This window comes from Lontra canadensis, unplaced genomic scaffold, assembly GCF_010015895.1.
Source record: "Lontra canadensis isolate GAN:19392208 unplaced genomic scaffold, GSC_riverotter_1.0 scaffold43, whole genome shotgun sequence".
Lineage (NCBI taxonomy): Eukaryota > Metazoa > Chordata > Mammalia > Carnivora > Mustelidae > Lontra > Lontra canadensis.
The window spans coordinates 2,675,405-2,693,369 of record NW_022631037.1 but is presented as its reverse complement, the minus strand read 5'-3'; the positions used below and the strand labels follow the sequence as shown (position 1 = coordinate 2,693,369).

At 44.8% G+C, this 17,965-nt stretch overlaps 1 protein-coding gene across 2 annotated transcripts in view; it reads left to right on the top strand.

Moving 5' to 3' along the window:
* YPEL2 (yippee like 2) overlaps positions 1 to 10,951 on the top strand; it is a 58,789-nt gene extending 47,838 nt beyond the window's left edge. For both annotated transcript variants that reach the window (XM_032871913.1, XM_032871914.1), the window contains exons 3-5: positions 3,960 to 4,003; positions 5,022 to 5,130; positions 9,041 to 10,951. In XM_032871913.1, coding sequence (XP_032727804.1) covers positions 3,960 to 4,003; positions 5,022 to 5,130; positions 9,041 to 9,130 — 243 coding nt within the window. In that variant the 3' untranslated portion in view covers positions 9,131 to 10,951. The remainder of the gene's footprint in view (positions 1 to 3,959; positions 4,004 to 5,021; positions 5,131 to 9,040) is intronic.
* Positions 10,952 to 17,965: the final 7,014 nt, after the last annotated feature.

The window sequence follows — 17,965 nt, the reverse complement described above, 5'->3', positions numbered from 1 at the left end:
AGTCATGCCAGTTCTAAAGTACAAAGATCATATAAAATGGATACATTGCCAGATACCAGTTTTCTCCATAGCATAAGTACCTTTTGAAAAGAAATTATATTCCCATTTCCTGTTAAAATATCACCTATACTTTGAAGGGACAGATTTTTGTGGGTTTATTCTTTGGAAAATATTGCAGAGTAAGAGTGCCATAGTATTGTCAGCTACTTTTTACAGCAAAGGTCAGGGAGTTTGGAATGTTCATCTTTTTACAGAAGAAAAATGTAAGACTTTTTTACATTTTTAAGTACTTTGATGTAAGTGAACCTCTTCGTGGTGTGCTATTCTATACAAAAAATTGCAGGGATCCTACTGTTTAAATATCCTGTTTTTTAAGATTTTATTTACTTATTTTAGAGAGAGAGATAATGAGCAGGGGGAAAAGGAAGAGGGAGAGGGAGAATCTTCAGACAGACTCCCTGCTGAGCACAGGGGCTTTTAGGGGGCTCAATCTCAGGACTGGAGCCGAAACGCACAGCTGACTGAGCCACCCAGGAGCCCCAAGTATCCCGTTTTTGTCTGTTGGTTTTTTGTTTGTTTGTTTGTTTTTGTTTTTTTTTAAGATTAGTCTCATTACTGACATCCTTTTGCACAAAAAACAGTAGTATTCACAATATGCTGAAAGCAAAGACTGAAGGGTACCATTGTCATGCCACACACACATACAGTGAGAGCCCCACACTTCCTTCTAGACACCTGTGCACATGTGGCAGTAGCCCAGGGAAAATCCCAGTGGCAAAGCTCTATGACTGTTTAGTGAAACTTTTTTTTTTTTTGAAGATTTTATTTATTTATTTATTTATTTGACAGAGAGAGGCATGGTGAGAAAAGGAGGAACACAAGTAGGGTGGGTGGGAGAGGGAGACACAGGCTTCCCACTGAGCAGGGAGCCAGATGCATGGCTGGATCTCAAGACCCTGGGATCATGACCTGAGCCAAAGGCAGATACTTAAGGGCTGAGCCACCCAGGCGCCCCTGAAACTTTTTTTTTTTTTGAGATAAAAATATAAAAACATAAAAGTAGATTAAAATTTTAGGGTTTTTTTCCCCCTACTCCAATTGTCTTATATACCTTCTGGGGATACCTCTACCCTGGGAAGTCTTACAAGTGCTGCTTCTCTCCCTGCATTCCTGATGGTCTCTAGGTATAGTAGATGATCTGTGTTTGTTGGGGAAATAAATGCCTTGTCCTGTTACAAATAATAGAGGTGTGTTACTTTGTGTTGTCATCTTCCTGTCTGCTTTCTTCTAGAATTTATTTTCCCATACCCACATGCTTCCAAGCTCCAAACTTGAAGTTTATAACAAATGTTTCTTAGAAGATGGTGCTCCCAATTATCCATAATGTAGAACCAGGAATCATAAGAGAATATAATTTTGGAGCTGTAAGGGGACTTGGGAGGTTGATGAGTCCAAATCACTTATGAAAATCAAACCAAATAAAAAGGAACTATGGTAAAAGCATAGAATGGAATATGACTCTTAACAATAAAAAGGGAATTTTTTTTAAGATTGTATTTATTTGAAAAAGATGAGGGGGAGAGAGGGATAAGCACACTCCACACTGAGCATGGAGCCCGACGCGGGGCTCGATCTCACGATGGAAGATCATGACCTGAGTTGAAACCAAGAGTCAGAAGCTTAAGTGAGGGCGCCACCCAGGTGCCCCAGGGAATGAGTTTTTGATCAAATGCAACAACATGGATGTATCTTGGAATAATTTTTGCTGTGTGACAGAAGCCAGACAAAAAGCACTGCATACTGTATGATTTCGTTTATAAAAAAGCGGAAAATGCAAGCAACAGTGACAGCCGGGGCTGCCTGTGGATGAGTGGGAAAGGAGTGAGGAGGGGACGGAAGGCAATACGAAGAAGGCTGAGAGGAAATTTGTGGGTGTGACAGTCTTGATCCTGGTGATGTTTTCACAGGTGGATACAAATAGTGCACTTTACACAGATTTGGTTTACAACGTCACTTACACATCAGTAAAGCCACTTACAGAAATAAAGGAAATCAGAGGCAATTCACCTGTGGAGTAAATATTTAGTAAATGCCTGCAGTATGCCAGATTCCTGTGCTCTGTGCTAGGGGTTCAGAGAGAGTGAAGGCTTGGCCTACACTTTCAGGAAGCTCACAATCTAGTGAGGAAGTTAGAAAATAAACATATAAATTAGATCCAGTATGTTAAGTGCTATGAAAGAGGAACAGACGGGGAACAGGAGGAGTCCCGAACATGGGTGCCAATGGGTGCCTCTTCCGGGGGAGGGCAGGGAAAGCCTTACGAAAGAGAGGAAGCTGAGCCAAAGCGGGCTTAGCATTGGTCAGGTGGAAGAGCGCCCCCCTTCTGAGGGAACATTGTGGCCAGATGGGTGAAATGCAAGTTCCAGGAACTGTGTGTGGTTCAGCCTGACTAGAGCAAAGGACACTCTAGCGAGAGAAGAGACTGCAGAGGTTGGTGGGGCCAGACGGTGAGGCTTTGCTTCCCTGCCAGTGCTTGGATGTCTTGTTCTCCAGGGTTGAACTAACAGGTGGTCTCAATCCATAGTCTGTGTCACAGGGACACCGTCTCTTCCAAACACCTAGCATAGACCTCCAGGTTTTTAGGCCTGCTTCATGCTAGCTTGGGAGTTCTTCTGTTCCCCAGGAATGTTTCAAAACCCAAAGGAAAGAGCTGGTTTAGGTCTGAGCGACAGCTGGGGGAACATCTGCTTGCTTTTTGGAGCTACACCTGGGAGCACAGCCTCTGGTGCATTTGCATGTCGGAGGCAACCAACAATCCAGCTGCCCCAAAGGCAGTTTTTCCACAGGCCAGAAATGTTGCCTTTGGTTCTGGCGGGTGGCACTGATCCCTAAAGTCCTGTATTTCTGACAGTGGCTGTCTGGTGTGCAGTGATCTGTGTCCTGTCTGGTTCTCTCCTACCCTCTGGTTCTCTTTTAACCAGTCACCCCTGGATTTCTCCAGCACAGAGTAATAGAGGTCATGGGAGAGTCCCTTATTTGTTTGTTTGTTTTTAGAGTGGTTTTCTGAGAAGACTAGGAGGTTGGATTCAGAGTACGATTGTCAGACCACATTAAAAATGCAGGCAAGCGGTGCAGAACACGGATGGCTCATGTCAGCCAGACATTTCAGTGTAACCAGAGGAGAGAAACATGGTGAGGGCCTGTGTTAATGGAAGTAGATGCCAGACTGCATGGTAAGGTCTGGCTCATGTTTCTCCTATTCCCTGCCACCCTTCAGCCGGAAGAGAGCAGCTCATATTTAAGTTAGAATTTAAAATGGGATTGCTGCTTAATGAGCATTCCTGTGATCTAGAGATCAAGTTGCTTACACCTCGAAAGGAGAGCTCCCATGCTCCCAGTTGGGAAGATTTTTACTCTTAGGGCAGTTAGTATTTCCAGCAGGTGAGAAGTACAGGTTTGGTGGTGTATTCCTTCTTGCCTTGGGTATTCTTTGCCATCTTCTCAGGGTTGGACCAAGAGGACAAGCAAAAGTGCTTGCACTGATTTCCCTAACCAACGGGAAGAGAGCTGTGGCCAGCACAGATCCCTGGAATCAAGTGGGTCCAGCAAAGGCCAGTGTCAGTGATCTGGGTGGATTAATAAAACTGATGGTGTCAGGAGGGAATACGTGTCCAGTGGTAATTGTGGAGTTTGGTTTTTCTATCTTCTCACCTGGGCTGGTGAAAACAATCCAAGTGTGGGCTGGCCCAAGTTCTGTAGCTCTGTTTATTGTCTCCTCTTGTCCTCCCCCTTGCTAGCTGCCAGCTCGGCTATTAAATGGCTCAGAGCCCTTTTTTTTTTTTTTTTTTTTTTTGCTGTGTCGATCCTAGAAGGTCATGACTGTTGTGATTTGGGGCTGGTTTCCCAAATGGGTGGGTGAAATGGATCTCTAACTATCGATTTGTTTTCTTGCATTTCAGTCGTTCCAAGGAAGTCAAGGACGAGCATACCTCTTTAACTCAGTGTGAGTGTCTCTGGTACATCCATGTTTTGGTGCACATTTTGTCGGGTGGTAGGAGAAGGAGCGCTCGGTGATAATTAAACAATGGTCCCTGCCCCCCTCCGCCATGATGAAACATTACTACGAAACATTACTGTCCACAGTAGGTAGCCATTTATCTTTGGGGAATTTTGCGGGGGGTGGGGGCAGCATCTTTGGCTAAAAATAACACACTTAAACTACCCACAGTAGGCACATCAGAGGGCTGTAGGCTCATAGGGAAGAAGTTGAAGGGCCTCCGGAGAGCCTCATCATGGAGGCTTCAGAACCAGGTCTAAGATGAGTCATCCGGGAAGAGAGGAGGTCGAACAGAAGACACGGAGATCCGCTGCGGGAGCTGGGACTGGAGGAAAAGGCCTGAAGAGCCTCCCCACTGCAGTCTCGGCCTGGAGGGCTCTTGGTCGCTGCGGGGCAGGTCATTCATAGTCTCTTACCTGGGAAAGGAAGGTGAAGCTGACACAAGTGTGGCGAACCGGGGGAACGGCAGTCTCGCATGTTCAGCTGGAGATAATACGGGGCTCGTTCGTGTCCTTGCAGTCAGGGACAAGACCATGCACATGTCCCATGCGACATCTGCGGCTGTGTTCAGTCATCAGTGAGCTCGGAGCTGAGGACCCGTGCTCCTGGCTTTGGTCTTCACAGTGTGGCCATCACGTAGTCCCCGTAGGTCACAAGGTTAGAAGGATTAGTTAGAAACATTCCAAGCAAAGTCTCAACCATAAAGACTTTTTTTTTTTTTTTTTTTTGTAGACTCACTGAATCAGAACTTGCAGATCCCAAATGCATTTCAATGGGCATGTTTCCACGTGGCTACATTTTAGGGGCTGTTACCACGTTTGGTCATAAACAACGCCCTTCTCAGCGTTGGCGTCCCTTGAGGCATACGTGCCCAGTTATGTTCTCGCCGCAAGCTCAGCTTGAACGACCAAGGCTTAGTGTGTGACTAACTACGCGTTCTCTCTCTCTCCGTCCCTTGGCACAGAGTTAATGTGGGCTGCGGGCCCGCAGAAGAGCGAGTGTTGCTAACAGGACTCCACGCAGTCGCAGACATTTACTGTGAAAACTGCAAAACCACTCTGGGCTGGAAATATGTGAGTACTGAGAAGTCTGGTCCGGTGGTGAGAGGGCTGTGAAGGGAGTAGCTGAGAACCTCGTGCTGGAAGATTGCTTTCTTCTCCTGGCTTCTTGTGGCCTTGTGGGGTTATCTTAGTCCAGGAACAGGCAGCTGAACCCAAAGAGCAGCTCCTGGCACTCTCCTGTCTGTCACACGCATTCTTCCCTTTCCTCTGACAGTCCTGTTCTCTTACTCATTCCTTCGCACCTGCCCCTGAGATGGACAGATACACACACACATCTCCTTTACAATTTAATTAATAGTGATAAGAAGAACAACAGCACATAACATTTCCCTTACTGTGGGAACTTACGTGTTCCAGGCCTGTATTATTTTATGTACTCTTCACAGCATTCTTAGAAGGTAGGTCATATTTTAACCCCTATTTTATGGATGAGGAAACGAAGGCATAGGGAGGTGAATAGTCTATCTGATGTTCTCTAGCCATGACATGGCCAAACTGGGATATAGGTATCTGGGAGTGTCACTACAGAGCCCATCCAGTAAATGTCCCCCAAACATCGCTCAGGTCCTAGGCCCTGTGCTAGCATCATCAAACATATTAATTAATGTCCACTGTTAGATATAGTCATGGCTGGGATCTCCCTACTGGACATTTGCTCCTTCACTGTTTAACTCAACAAGTATTATTAATGTCTTCATGACACCTAGAGTGAGCAGTCCTTCGTCAGGGTGAGAGGAGGTATGGGTGATCGGTGAACATAAACTTCTGTAGTTACTGCTGGTAGATACGTTAATTACTGGCAGATATCCTCACGTGCTTTCTTCTGCCCAGTCATGGTAGGATATTGAGTCTTCCCGTCTCTGGGAGGACAGTTTAATCCATGTAAATGCTGTAAATTCCCTGTCCCATCAGTTGCCCAGGGCCAGTGTGGGGCTGGCTCAGATGATCTGTGGTTAGGTAGCTTTTAGTTAGCTTGGGAAGAGCCTGGAGGAGTTGTCAGAACTGCCCACAGAGTGATAATGATGTGTCAGTGTAGGTTTGTTGATTATGACAAAGACGCTGCTCTGCGGGACTCCGGGAATGGGGGAGGCCGCCCATTATGTGGGAGCAGGGAGTGCAGGGGAAACCTCCTTGCCTTCTGCTCCCTTTTGCTGTGAACCTAAAACTGCTCTAAAAATATGAAGAAGTCTATTTAAATAAAAGAGATGTTGAGCAAAAGAAGCCCGACATACGAGTATGATTCCAGGGGCTCCTGGGTGGCTCGGTCGTTAAGCGTCTGCCTTTGGCTCAGGTGACGATCCCAGGGTCCTGGGATCCAGTCCTTCCTCAGCAGGAAAACTGCTTCTCCCTGTCACATTCCCCCTGCTTGTGCTCTCTCGCTCCCTGTCCATCTCTGTCAAAAACAAAAACATGATTCCATTTAACCAAAGTTTAAAAATATGCAAATCTTCACTACCACAGGGAGAGTCCGCCATGGAGTAGCACTGCCTTTACATCCTGTCTTTCACGTCTCCCTTGAAATGTTCAGAATTAGAAAGAAACCCTGGATGGCATGTTTCGCAATGCCGAGATGGTCACAGATCCCTAAGGTTGCCCTGATTGCTTCTTGTGGGAAACCTGGCCTTGGCTCTTCTCCCCTGGATGGCCGGTGGCCCCCTCTGGGTGATCTGGGGGCCACGGTTCTGGTTGTGATTATTCAGAAATGTTCTCCCCTTCTGTTTCTCCAACCTCTTGGTCATCTTAATCCATTGAAGATGTACAGGATTACAGACAGAAGATAAATCTGAGTTGGTTGGTTTTGCTCCTTCAGGTAAAATGATTCAGTCCTTTGACAAAGGTTTATTAAAAGACTTCGTGTTGGATACAAAAGTAAATGCGATCTAACACCTGCCCTTGAAGTTGTTTATAGCCATGATATCAAGGAGGAAAACTAGAGGTAAACAGGTAAAACAGCTTGACCAGCATAGTGATACGCACGGGACAGTGGGAAAACCTCCTTCTCCCCAAATATTTATTGATTACCTCTCACGTCCCAGGCCCATGCTCCAGTCTTTCATTCCATTATTTCTTCTGACCCTCACAGAAATCCTGTGAAGTACTTTTAATAATTCTCCCAGTTTTGTAAATGAAAAGTTTGCATTGGTAAACTTAAGTTGTTAAGTGATGCTTCTGGGGCCAGGGTTCAGTCTGGGATGTTCTGCAGACTCCACATCTAGTGTTCTGTCCAGGTAGGACATTTTGCAAGTGTCCTGTGGCTTGGGGGCTGTTGAATTTTTTTCCTTTTGGCTTTTTTGTTGTTGTCTTGTTTAATAGGGGTATATTCTTACTTTCCTAGTTTTCTTTTTACCTCCCCCCTATCCTGAACACACTACCATGGAACAATAGGTCTTATTCTTGAACCACATTCCTTTGTTGTGTATACACATACACAGACACACACACACACACACACACACACACACACACACACATACACACACGAAACTGAGGAATAATGAAGTGTCAGGGAAATGATTGCTGAGTCCACAGCTCTTGTGTGTGTTTGATGTGTTTGCATATTTTCTCTTCGCGCCCCTCCCCTCTCCACTTTGTGGAATGATTCCTCTCTCAGCGAGAGGCTCAAGTGTGAGCCCTTGTTCAGAGTCCCAGATCCCCAGAGCTCTAGGAAGTGAAGATGCATTTCATACAAATGTTGTCCAGAACCTACGGGAGGCAGGAGGGTTGGATCCCTTTCTGAGCTGGAAGGCTAGGAAACAAAGCTGATGTCCACTGCTTCTGCACGTCGAGCTCAGCCATCTAATGACTGTGATGACCAATGCTTTTCATACGATATACCAACATGTTTTTATACATCTATGCCTAGGAATAAAATACCCTTTGAGCCTCTACCTGTGCAGGGCTTTTTTTGTTGTTGTTTAATATCCCCCTGTGTGGCTTACTAGCCTGCAAGCCCACCCACAGTGTTGTAAATTCAGGATGGTTATCTGCCAGGTGGTTTCTGTTGCATTTTTCTCTCTGGAGGCCTGGCAGCTGGTGAGGCTTGAGGGCTGCCAGGTTCTTCAGGCTGGAGTCCGTGGAGCTCCTTACTCCCTGGAGAAAGGCAGTGAAGGAAAAACAGACTTAACACACTTGACATAGAAACAGCAAGATAAACAAGAGAAAGACCTATTTGGCTCCCCAATACTTAGTACTCTCCCTGAGTGTCTTTTCTCTAAGTGGAACAAAGTGCAGTTGAGGGTTCTGCCATAGAAACTTGATGGATACATCCATAGAGCCCATTCCTGGTCAGCATCCCAAACCAAGTTCCCTCAGACTTTGTGCGCACAGCGCGCGCGCGCGCGCACACACACACACACACACACACACAGCAGTTTCTTATTGAAGACCTATTATCTGGCAAGCAGTCTTCTAGGCACGAGGGATACAGCAATGAACAACGTAAATGAAGACCTCTGCCTGCCATGAAATTTGTGTCACTGTGGTGAGAGACAGTAGCTACAGTAGATGATGTGCAGGTTGTACTGTGGGTTTGAAAATGATAAGTGTTGTGAAGAAGGATGAAGCAGGAAAGGGAGGGGGGAGAGAGAATTCAGGGGTAGAAGTTGTGCTTTTAAAGTAGAATAGATGGGGAAGACCTTGCCAAGGTGGTGACATTTGGGCAAAGCCTTAAATGATGAGAGATCCTGAAGAAATTCCATGGTAAATATTGAGAAAAGTGTTTCAGATACTTAAATTGCAAAATATTGAAACTTGGTTGTAAATATTGAGAGAGGCCCAGTGCTGCCTCAGAGCTGGAGCTCAGGGGCATGTTCGAGTGGCAAGAATGCTTTCATTCCGGGTGAGGCTGGTCCTGATCGCACCCGTGCTACAAGTCACCTACTTGTCTTTGGTCATTCGGTGTCTTTTCCTTTGTGTCTCCTAGGAACATGCCTTTGAAAGCAGCCAGAAGTATAAAGAAGGCAAATACATCATTGAGCTAGCACACATGATCAAGGACAATGGCTGGGACTGATCGGAGGGTATCCACCTAACCCAGTGTCCACGTGAACGCCATCCAACCGAACATTCTACCCAAGCGTGAGAGAGTGACTGAACACTTGGTTCCATCCATTTAGGGGCCTTGCCATCTGGGGCATTCTCCCACCCTGACACCGTCTTTCTGGTGACCGGCCTCTAAATCTTTGTCTCTCTGTCTCTTTGCTTTGTATCTGTTTGTGAGTTGATCCTGGCTTCTCTCTCTCTGTTCTAGTGTTGGCTGAAAACAAAACAACAAAAGGAACAGATATCTGACCGCATGGCGGCAGCCCACCTTGATCAGGGCCCTAGGGCCCATAGAAGAGCTGCCTGATGGCCTCTTGTCAGGAGAGCAGTGGCACAGCACGGGGGTGTGAGGAAGAGGGGAAGGAGAGAGCCTTGAGGGTCCCAGGGGTGGGCAGGGGATGGGCCGTTAGAGGTAGGAACAAAATAGTGCTGCTCCCGGAGTCCTGGTAACTTAGGCTTGAAATAATCTACTTGTCTAAAAGGACAAAGAGAAAAAAAAAAAAATACCTCATGACTGCATTCTCTCTGATCAGAAGCTTCTGTTCCTGACACCGACAGTGCCGGGTTAGCATGTGAGCCCAGGAACTGGCCCTAACTCCAGGGGGGTCAGGGGCCTGGTTCTCCTGGGTTGAGTTGGGGGTGTCATGGAAGCAGAGGGTAAAAAGCCCAGGTGGTTTTGATAACTCCGATGCCTCACTGCCCCTTCGGGTCATCTTTGCCTCTTCAGTCACCGTAGGTGAGAAGAGGGGGACTGCCATCTGCAATGGGTGCAAGATCGAAACATCCCAAAGGCTTTGGCCACCAACCAAGTAAAATCAGTAATTTAGGAGGACAGGGAACAAAGGGGGCGGTAGTTTGGGAGCTCCTTCAGAAATGGCTCAGATACTGCTCCAGAAACAATAAAAAGTAGAACCAGTTAGCAATTCTGACTATTTAACCTTTTTTCCTGACCCTTAGTAAGAGAAGAGCCTTGTGGCAAGGAGGGGGGTGGGGTGGGGCAATGCTGGGAATAGTTTAGATTTGAACCATGACAGGTTAGTGCATCTTTCCCCTTTGGTATGCAGTGGCTTCGGTGAGATCAGCAATTCTTTGTACATAGAGTTTTGGGTGTTTTCTCCAGTTCTATCCCTGTAGACTTGTGGAAAACAAAGTCCCAAGGCTTTGAGCTGAGTGATAACCTAGCCAGGAGGTTCCTTATGCCCCTGGAGCTGTTCTCGGACTTGACTGCTTTGTGTGGAGAGAAATTGTCAGAGTGGTCCATTAGTGGGAAGGGCCTGGGTGTGATAGCCAACATCAAGTTACAAATTCCAATATTAGCCTCTGCCTCCCATCTCGCAGCCCAAACCAAAGTTCTTTATATTAAGGAAATGGAGAACAAGTCCTTACTAAGTCTCCTGAGAGAAAGGAGTTTGTCACAGTTAACCAACACTGTGCGGTGCATTCTACAAACAGCTAAGCCAGTAGTAGTACACTGTGCACGACCGAAACTCATTTAACCGAGTTAATTTTATTGCTTAGACCGAAAATGTAATTAATGTTAAGATATGTGCAGGTTATGTTAGGTAATTCTCAGCATTTCATTCTCTAAGTAGGCTGATCCTATAGGAACATTCACCTTAAAAGTCACAGAAGAGTGAATTCGTAGAGACAAGAATCTGTAAAATTGATTCATCAGGATTCAAGCAGGCAGCGAGGGACATTTCCAGAATTCTGACAAATTCCTATAGGGAGTGAGTCCATGGTGGAAATGCCTTTTCATGTCTCTGTGGTCTGATTGCAGAAAGGGGACGGGAGCTAGAAGCTTGGCGTGGTCCTGCCCTGGAGGGTGACTGAAGCAGGATTGACAGGAAGCTGGGTGGCTCCAGGCTTAGCAGTAGAGGGCTTCTGTGACACAAAGGGATTCTTAGAAATTGAATCTTGTTCCCAGAGGCTTTTAACCCACATTTTTTGGTACTTCAGCAACCCTGGGAGATTAAGTGCTCCCCACATTACTAAAAAGCAGACTGAGGTTCAGAAGAAGTATTTCATTTCCACTCCCAAAGAAAGAGTTCTTCTGGCTCCCAGGGCCAAGATCTCAATGAAAAAATTTTCGACTTTCACATTCCTAAGCTGGCTCGCCAGCACAAAAACCATAGATCCCCCCCGCCCTTTCTGTTTGTGCTGAAGGTAGTGGCTTTCACTTAGAGATTTTGATTAGCCCCTTTGCTCAGGGAATGTCCTGGCTGTTGATACTCCTTTCCATAGAAAGAAAATGGGGGTTAAGCATGGGTAGAGGTTTTGTCTTTGATACTGAAAATGGAATGTGGTGACATAGAAACCAGACACGGGGTGTCCTAGAATTTTCAAGGGGCAGAGGAGACCGATGTGCCACTGTTCTTCCTTGGGGATGAGGCCTCTGACTGTTGCATGGATCAGAGCAGGCTCCAGTTAGACCCAGGTTCTGGTTTTGGTTTTGGTTTTGGTTTTCCAGTTCTTACCCATCAAGCATCCAGTGGGTGTGTGGCACCATACTTGGTGCGAAAGATCTGAGTAGAATGTTGGTTTTTCCATAACTACAGGGGGAAAAAAACAACTCATTAGGCTTTCCCTTTGTGTCAATGAAACCAAAAGTGCTTCTTATAACTTCAGCTCCACTCGTGGCTTGTCTACCTAACGTCAAGCAGTATTGGAGAGACCGCAGCTGAGTGATGGAGACACATCAACTCATGGCCTCAGTCAGTTCGTTCTTTAATTTCCTCACCAAATTATTGACTCAGAGCATAACCAAAGACCTCATCCATTCACCCCTGGCAGGTTCAGGGAATTGGAGTTTGACGGTAAAGCCTCGGCAGGGTGCAGGGAGTAGGGCAGGGGAAAGGGCGAAGTGAGAAAGGGAAAGGCATGACGTTCTATACCTCAGCCAGCAGCTGCCTTCTTTGCAACTGAAGTCCAGCTGGCCGACCCTCTAGGTCCATCTCCCCTGTGCTGTCCTAGGTCGTGTGGCCTCGGTGGCCCTGGATACACCGAGACCCCGGGATTTTAGTCTCAGGCTGTGATGGATTGATTTGACATAAATCAAATACAGCCAGACTTGATGGCCCCAGATTGTCAGCTGGGCCTGACTGAGTGCTGCCCCAACTCCGAGACAGCAAGATCATGGAGATGGGATAAATCTTGGCAGGTGGGTCAGTGTGTGAAAAAGAGGTGTCCCCCTTAGAAAAAGATTTTCAAGTGGATATATATATGAAAAAAAAAGTTGCTTGTGAAATATACTTTTGTAAATAATATTTAATTTTTTAAAATAATATATTTGGTGCTGTTTTCTCAGATCCCCTGAGAGCACTTTTTATTTTCATTTTTAAATTCTATGGTTTCCTCTGCATTTCTTGAAGTATATATTAAGGGAAACAAGTGATCACCAATATACTCTTTTTAAAAAAAAAGATCTGTATCACTTTTGTCTGGACAGAGGCAATAAAGCAATGCCTCTCTGCTCCACCACCCCCCGAACCACCCATGGAGCAGACTCTGCAGTTTCATTACCAGGTTGAGAATTGAAATAGTTTCTTGCACCAATATTGGCTAAGAAAAAAAATAAATAAAATCAGATATAGTTACAGCTTAGTGATTCCTCTTTTTGGAAGAATTTCCAACAAATCGGGATCTTGTTTTTAATGTGTGTGTGCGTGTGTGTGTGTGTGTAAAAAGCACTTTGGACTGTGCCTCCTGTTTTCTTTCTTATTGGGGACAGTATACCTACAGTTTACACCTTGGGCACATAAGGCTTTTTCTTCTCTTTCTTGCTGGTTGTTTTGTTTCTGAGTGGACCAACAGCACAAACCATGAGGATTTTGATTTTCTGAGCATGGAGCTATTGCCACTTTGCTCCTTTTTCTTTGTGTGCTCAACTTTCCCAGATGGTAAAGGAAATCTATTGTTTGTGAAGGTCAAACGGAATCAAATCTGTGTGTTTCTAACTGACATGTGCGTGTGTTCCTTACATACCCTAGGGTTCCGGTTGTTGTAGAAGCCATGTCTGGTTTGGGTTGAAAGAACATCGGTAAAATAATACACATACCTTGTAAGTAAACAGTTTATTTTATTTTAAGGCCATACTGCCTCAGGTTCAGGAAGAGGCTGGGAAATCAAATCTTGAACACAATCAACTTAACATATTTTAACAGAGGTCTGCCTTGCATGAGGAAACATGCTAGTGGTCAAGGTAGAGGAGAGAGATGTTTCATTTTCCTAAGCAAAATACAGTCATGAAATCTGCCAGCAGTGAAAGATAAAGCCAAGAAGAAACAAACTATTCCCATCACCAAATTCAATCTGCCTGTATGTTTTTATATAACATTTTGGTGAAAGTGAGAGTCGCTTCCCTTTTCAACCTGCAGAGACGATCTTTAAATACGGAATCTGTCTATTTATGCTTGTGTTTACAAATTGTATTTGTTGGGTTTGGGTTTTTTTTTTTCCCCTCTCCCCCCCCCCCCCCACCCCGTGGCGTTTTTCAGGTCACTTTGCTTCAATAACAAAGATAATTATTTTCAAATAATTTGTCTTCACCTTTTCCTGTATTTGTACATAGTGGTTCAGTATTAGAGAAAAGTGCATTGTTTCTGTCATATTTCCAATCTGTGTTGGTGCTCATTTGAGAAAATAAAGTTTTCAAATATTCTTTGGAGGGCTGTACTGTCGTAATTGACCCAAATTGACCCAGCATATTTTATCGTGACTTTTAACATTGAAAGTAACTGAAAAGCCTGTAGGAGGTCATCTGTCTAACCCCATTTACACAGCTCTGACTGACAGACCCTGCGGGGTTGTTTACTGCAAGGACAGTTGGCCAATTAATGAATAAAAATCAGGTCTCCTGCTTATCTGCAAATGCTTCTCTTATCTTCAGATATCAGAAATGCCTGAGTGACCTTTAGGATTTCTGTCTACTAAGCCCAGTATTCTCAAACTCTGCAAACTTTTCTGTTTATACCATTTTCTTTGGAGGAAATTGGATTGCATTAAGTGAAGAGATAAAAGAATTGTAAAACCACAAAATGAGGTGACAAAGAGGCAGCACTATCTCTGAATAATGGGCTGACAATGGGAAAGAAGTAGGCACAGTTATAGAATATGGAAAATCAAGTCTTCTCACTGAGCAGATATTTATTAAACATCTATTAGGTTCTATAGGCACTGGGTGAGGCAGTTGGACCATTCTAGTAAATCGTCTGTTTTTCTTTTCAACTCCAGTATCTTCCATATGCATAGCCAGGCAGCGTCCTCAGTTGTGTATTGTGGTGCCTTCATTTAACAGACTAAATATTTTTGCCTAGACTTCAGCTTTTTCGAAAGCTAGTCTCCACAGCTTACAGTGTTCTCACCTTATATAGGCAATTTAAATAGTAAAGAAAGAGGATATTATAACAGCCCAAATGTGTGTGTGTGTATTTGTGTGTTTTCACATTGGTGAGAGTATTTTAAAAGCCTGTTCTCTATAAAATAAGAAATACCTTGTGTTCCCATGAATTTTCACCTTCCCAGTCTGGGCCTAGCTGCAGTTGACTTTTATTTGTCCTTGAGGGATTTATCTTATTCCCGTGACCTGTTTTGCTTCAGTGGATGTGTCTGTTATCATTTCGTTCTTGTTTGCCTTTGGCGGACCAGGAGGAGAGAAAAGATAACATGTGTGGGAGACAACCAGTTCCAAACCAGCAATCTTTGGGTCCTCTCCCTTCCAAGCTCTTACACCGCAGTGGCTGTCCAGGACATCAGGCCTGACCCTGGGTTGGGTGCTTTGCCTATGTGACCTCACTTAAGATCATGGCTGGGAGGCAGTTCCTCCCATCATCCCAGGAGTCCTCACCACCGTATGGGAAAGCAGTGATAAATGCCGATTATTCCCATTTTATAGATGATGCAACTGAGGTCAGGAAGGTTTCTTGGGAATGACAGGGTCAGGAATCACACATAGCCTGGCTTCACCACTCTATGTTCTTACCCTGCACTGTGTTCCAGATGTCAGCCTCTCTCTTCCTCCAGCCTTCTTAATTCTTGTGTGACTTCACAGGACAGTTTCTCAGTCTGCCCATCGTGACTGCTTAGTATGTGAGGGGTCAGGGAATGTGAGTGAGCAAATTAATGTTAAGCAGAGCCACAAAGGTTACTGCTACCTGAAAAGTATTGTGTGTCCCATAGCTGAACTTAAGCTGGGCTTTGTTGTTTTTAATACTCTGCGGTAGATCCCATGTGTAATCCTTGGCCCCTTGATTAATAGTAGGTACTTAACAGCTGCTTGGTGAACACTGAATTAATGTGGATTCAAAATCTGTTTAGTTTGTTGGTATCCCAAAGAGGAGAAGAGAGGAGGTTAGCACTGAATGTTTCCTGCCTAAGGTAAATGGTTACATCAGGAACACTCCGTTTACTATTTGCATTTATTTATTCAGCAAGGACTTTTTTTTTGGACATCTATTATGTGCCTACTCTAGTCAGGAAGCTAATCCCAGGGAGCAGAGTATCAGTGGTACCAACTGTACCCAGTGGGAAAACAAAGGGTTATGTGTGGCCCTCCCTAGCTGGGGAAATCTCCAGCCACATCAGCCACCACCCTCACCAGCAGCTGTTTCCTGTAGAGGCAAGTGCACATAAATCCTTTCATCTGAACCTAGAGCAGGGCACAGGGCAACCTCTGGAGTTAGTGCGCCTGATTTCAAATACTGGTTTCACTTAGTAAAAAGGTCATCTATGGAAAGAGCTCAGCCCAGTGCCTGGCACATAGCAAGGAATCAGTAATACAATGGTTGCTATGATTACAAAGTGCTGTTATGAAGTGGCCTGTTAAATTATATTTTTATTTCCATTATTTGCTTAATTTTGCAACAGTCCTGTGAAGCAGGTACTCCCATTTTATAGAAGACAAAACTGCGGTTCCGAGTGTAAGTAACATGCTCATGGAAGAGCTGGGATTTTTAAACTCTTGTTCTGATTTGAAGCCCTCCCCTCACCCCCCGATGACTCCACCACAAGCCCCCTCCATTCTGTGGCCCCAGCCTACTATTCAGGAAGCAGGAATAACCACCAGATATGAAACTTCCTGACAGATGAGACCAAGCACACACCCAGACTGTCATTGAGTGTTTTGTTGACTCTGTTTTATTCTTCTTTTCATGAAATAGAAATTCTGGCTTTTCCATTGGAAGCCAGGAGCTTAGAACTGAGGAAGAGTTGAGTTGTATCATACCTTTAAAATATTTTATAGGATTTCAGGCCTGTTGATTGCAGGGCTTTCATTTTAAGAGGAAGAAGTGTCGCTTCCAGTTGTTCAGACTGGTAGAAAAGATGGAAATGAAAACCATGCCCATGCAGAAGTGACTAAAGTATCCTAACATATAGCACATTTCTGTGGGGAACATTTGGGGGTAATTCTCCAGGCCAGCTTGGAACAAGCCAAACATCAAAAGTTCATGTGGCATGAAGATACTTCTAATCTGCCCCTCTCTTCTCCCCAGGTGATAATGGGATCATTTTAATGAGAGACAGGAGAGCTCTGGGAAAGCTGTATTTTTCAAGGCCCTAGCAAATCATTTGAAAACTATGACAGAACTATTGAGTTGTATTTATTTTGAATTAAAACTATGCAAATGGTTTATTCCAAGCTCAGAAATTACCAGGTTCGAATAGAAAGAAGGCTGGCTTTGGAGTCGGACAGATGGGGATTTGAAGCTTGACTGTATGCTTATCTGTTGATCACTTTGAGGAAGTCCCTGCAGTTCTCAGGAGTGGTTTCTGTGATCTGTAAATCAGATATACCAGCAACCACATTTAAGTTATTGTCAGGATCAAATAATAGCCATGAAGTGCCCAGCACATTGCCCAGATCGAATAGGCTTTACCAAGTGTCACTCGCCACTCCCCCATGGAGCACGAGCACAGAGGATAGTGAAGATCCAAAATTCATCTGTCCAGCCCACCTCTACAAAGGAGGAGAAGAGGTTTAGTCAACACCTGGTGTTGGGCCTGGGAAGTTACAGACTGACCTTAGAACCCAGCACCCAGGTGACCAGGCTAGTGGTCCCTGCTCCATGCTACTTGCTCTTAGCTCTATGGTGTCAACATGTATAGAAAAAAAAAAAAAAAAAAAAAAAGGGCATCGGCTAGAAAAACATCCTTGAATTTTAGAATCTTGTTTGAGAATTTTTATAGTAACCATCTTCGGTGGTCTTCAGTCAAGCATAATTTGCTCTGTGTTCTTGCACTCTGGCCTTGATAGGCAACACGCAGAAGGACAGAATGCTTTCAGATCTCACTCAGCTCCCCAGACTCCCCTGGACTGCCTGTCCCTAATACTAGTTTCCAGAGCAAGGCCCCGCCAGCACAGCAACCAAGCAGGGATGTTTTTTTTATGGCTTTAATAATGGAGTCTCTTGGGAAAATTTGGTTTCCCATTCCCAGAAGCAAAAAAATCCATCCACAGAATGTTCTTAAAATTTATTACCATTTGTTTTTTTTTCCCTACCACATTCTTTGAGCCACCTTAATAGACTTTAAAATGTCCCTTCACAAAAGTGGGATAATCTGAGCTGTCATTCATTTGCCTTGTACGTTGTGTACCAGACCGGCACAGTGTCAGGAATTAAGAATATAGGTTGGTAATGCCACCGGTGAGATAATCCTATGTTGAACATGCTGTGTTTATGACCCAAACTGCCGTCAACCCAGAAGGAGCTTGTTTTAGCTTTGTCCGGTTCCCCATCCCTGATTGCCGCTGCCACTGCAAGACCAGCACCCACTTCTCCTGAAGGCACTCAGGCTTGAAGTTGTTTCC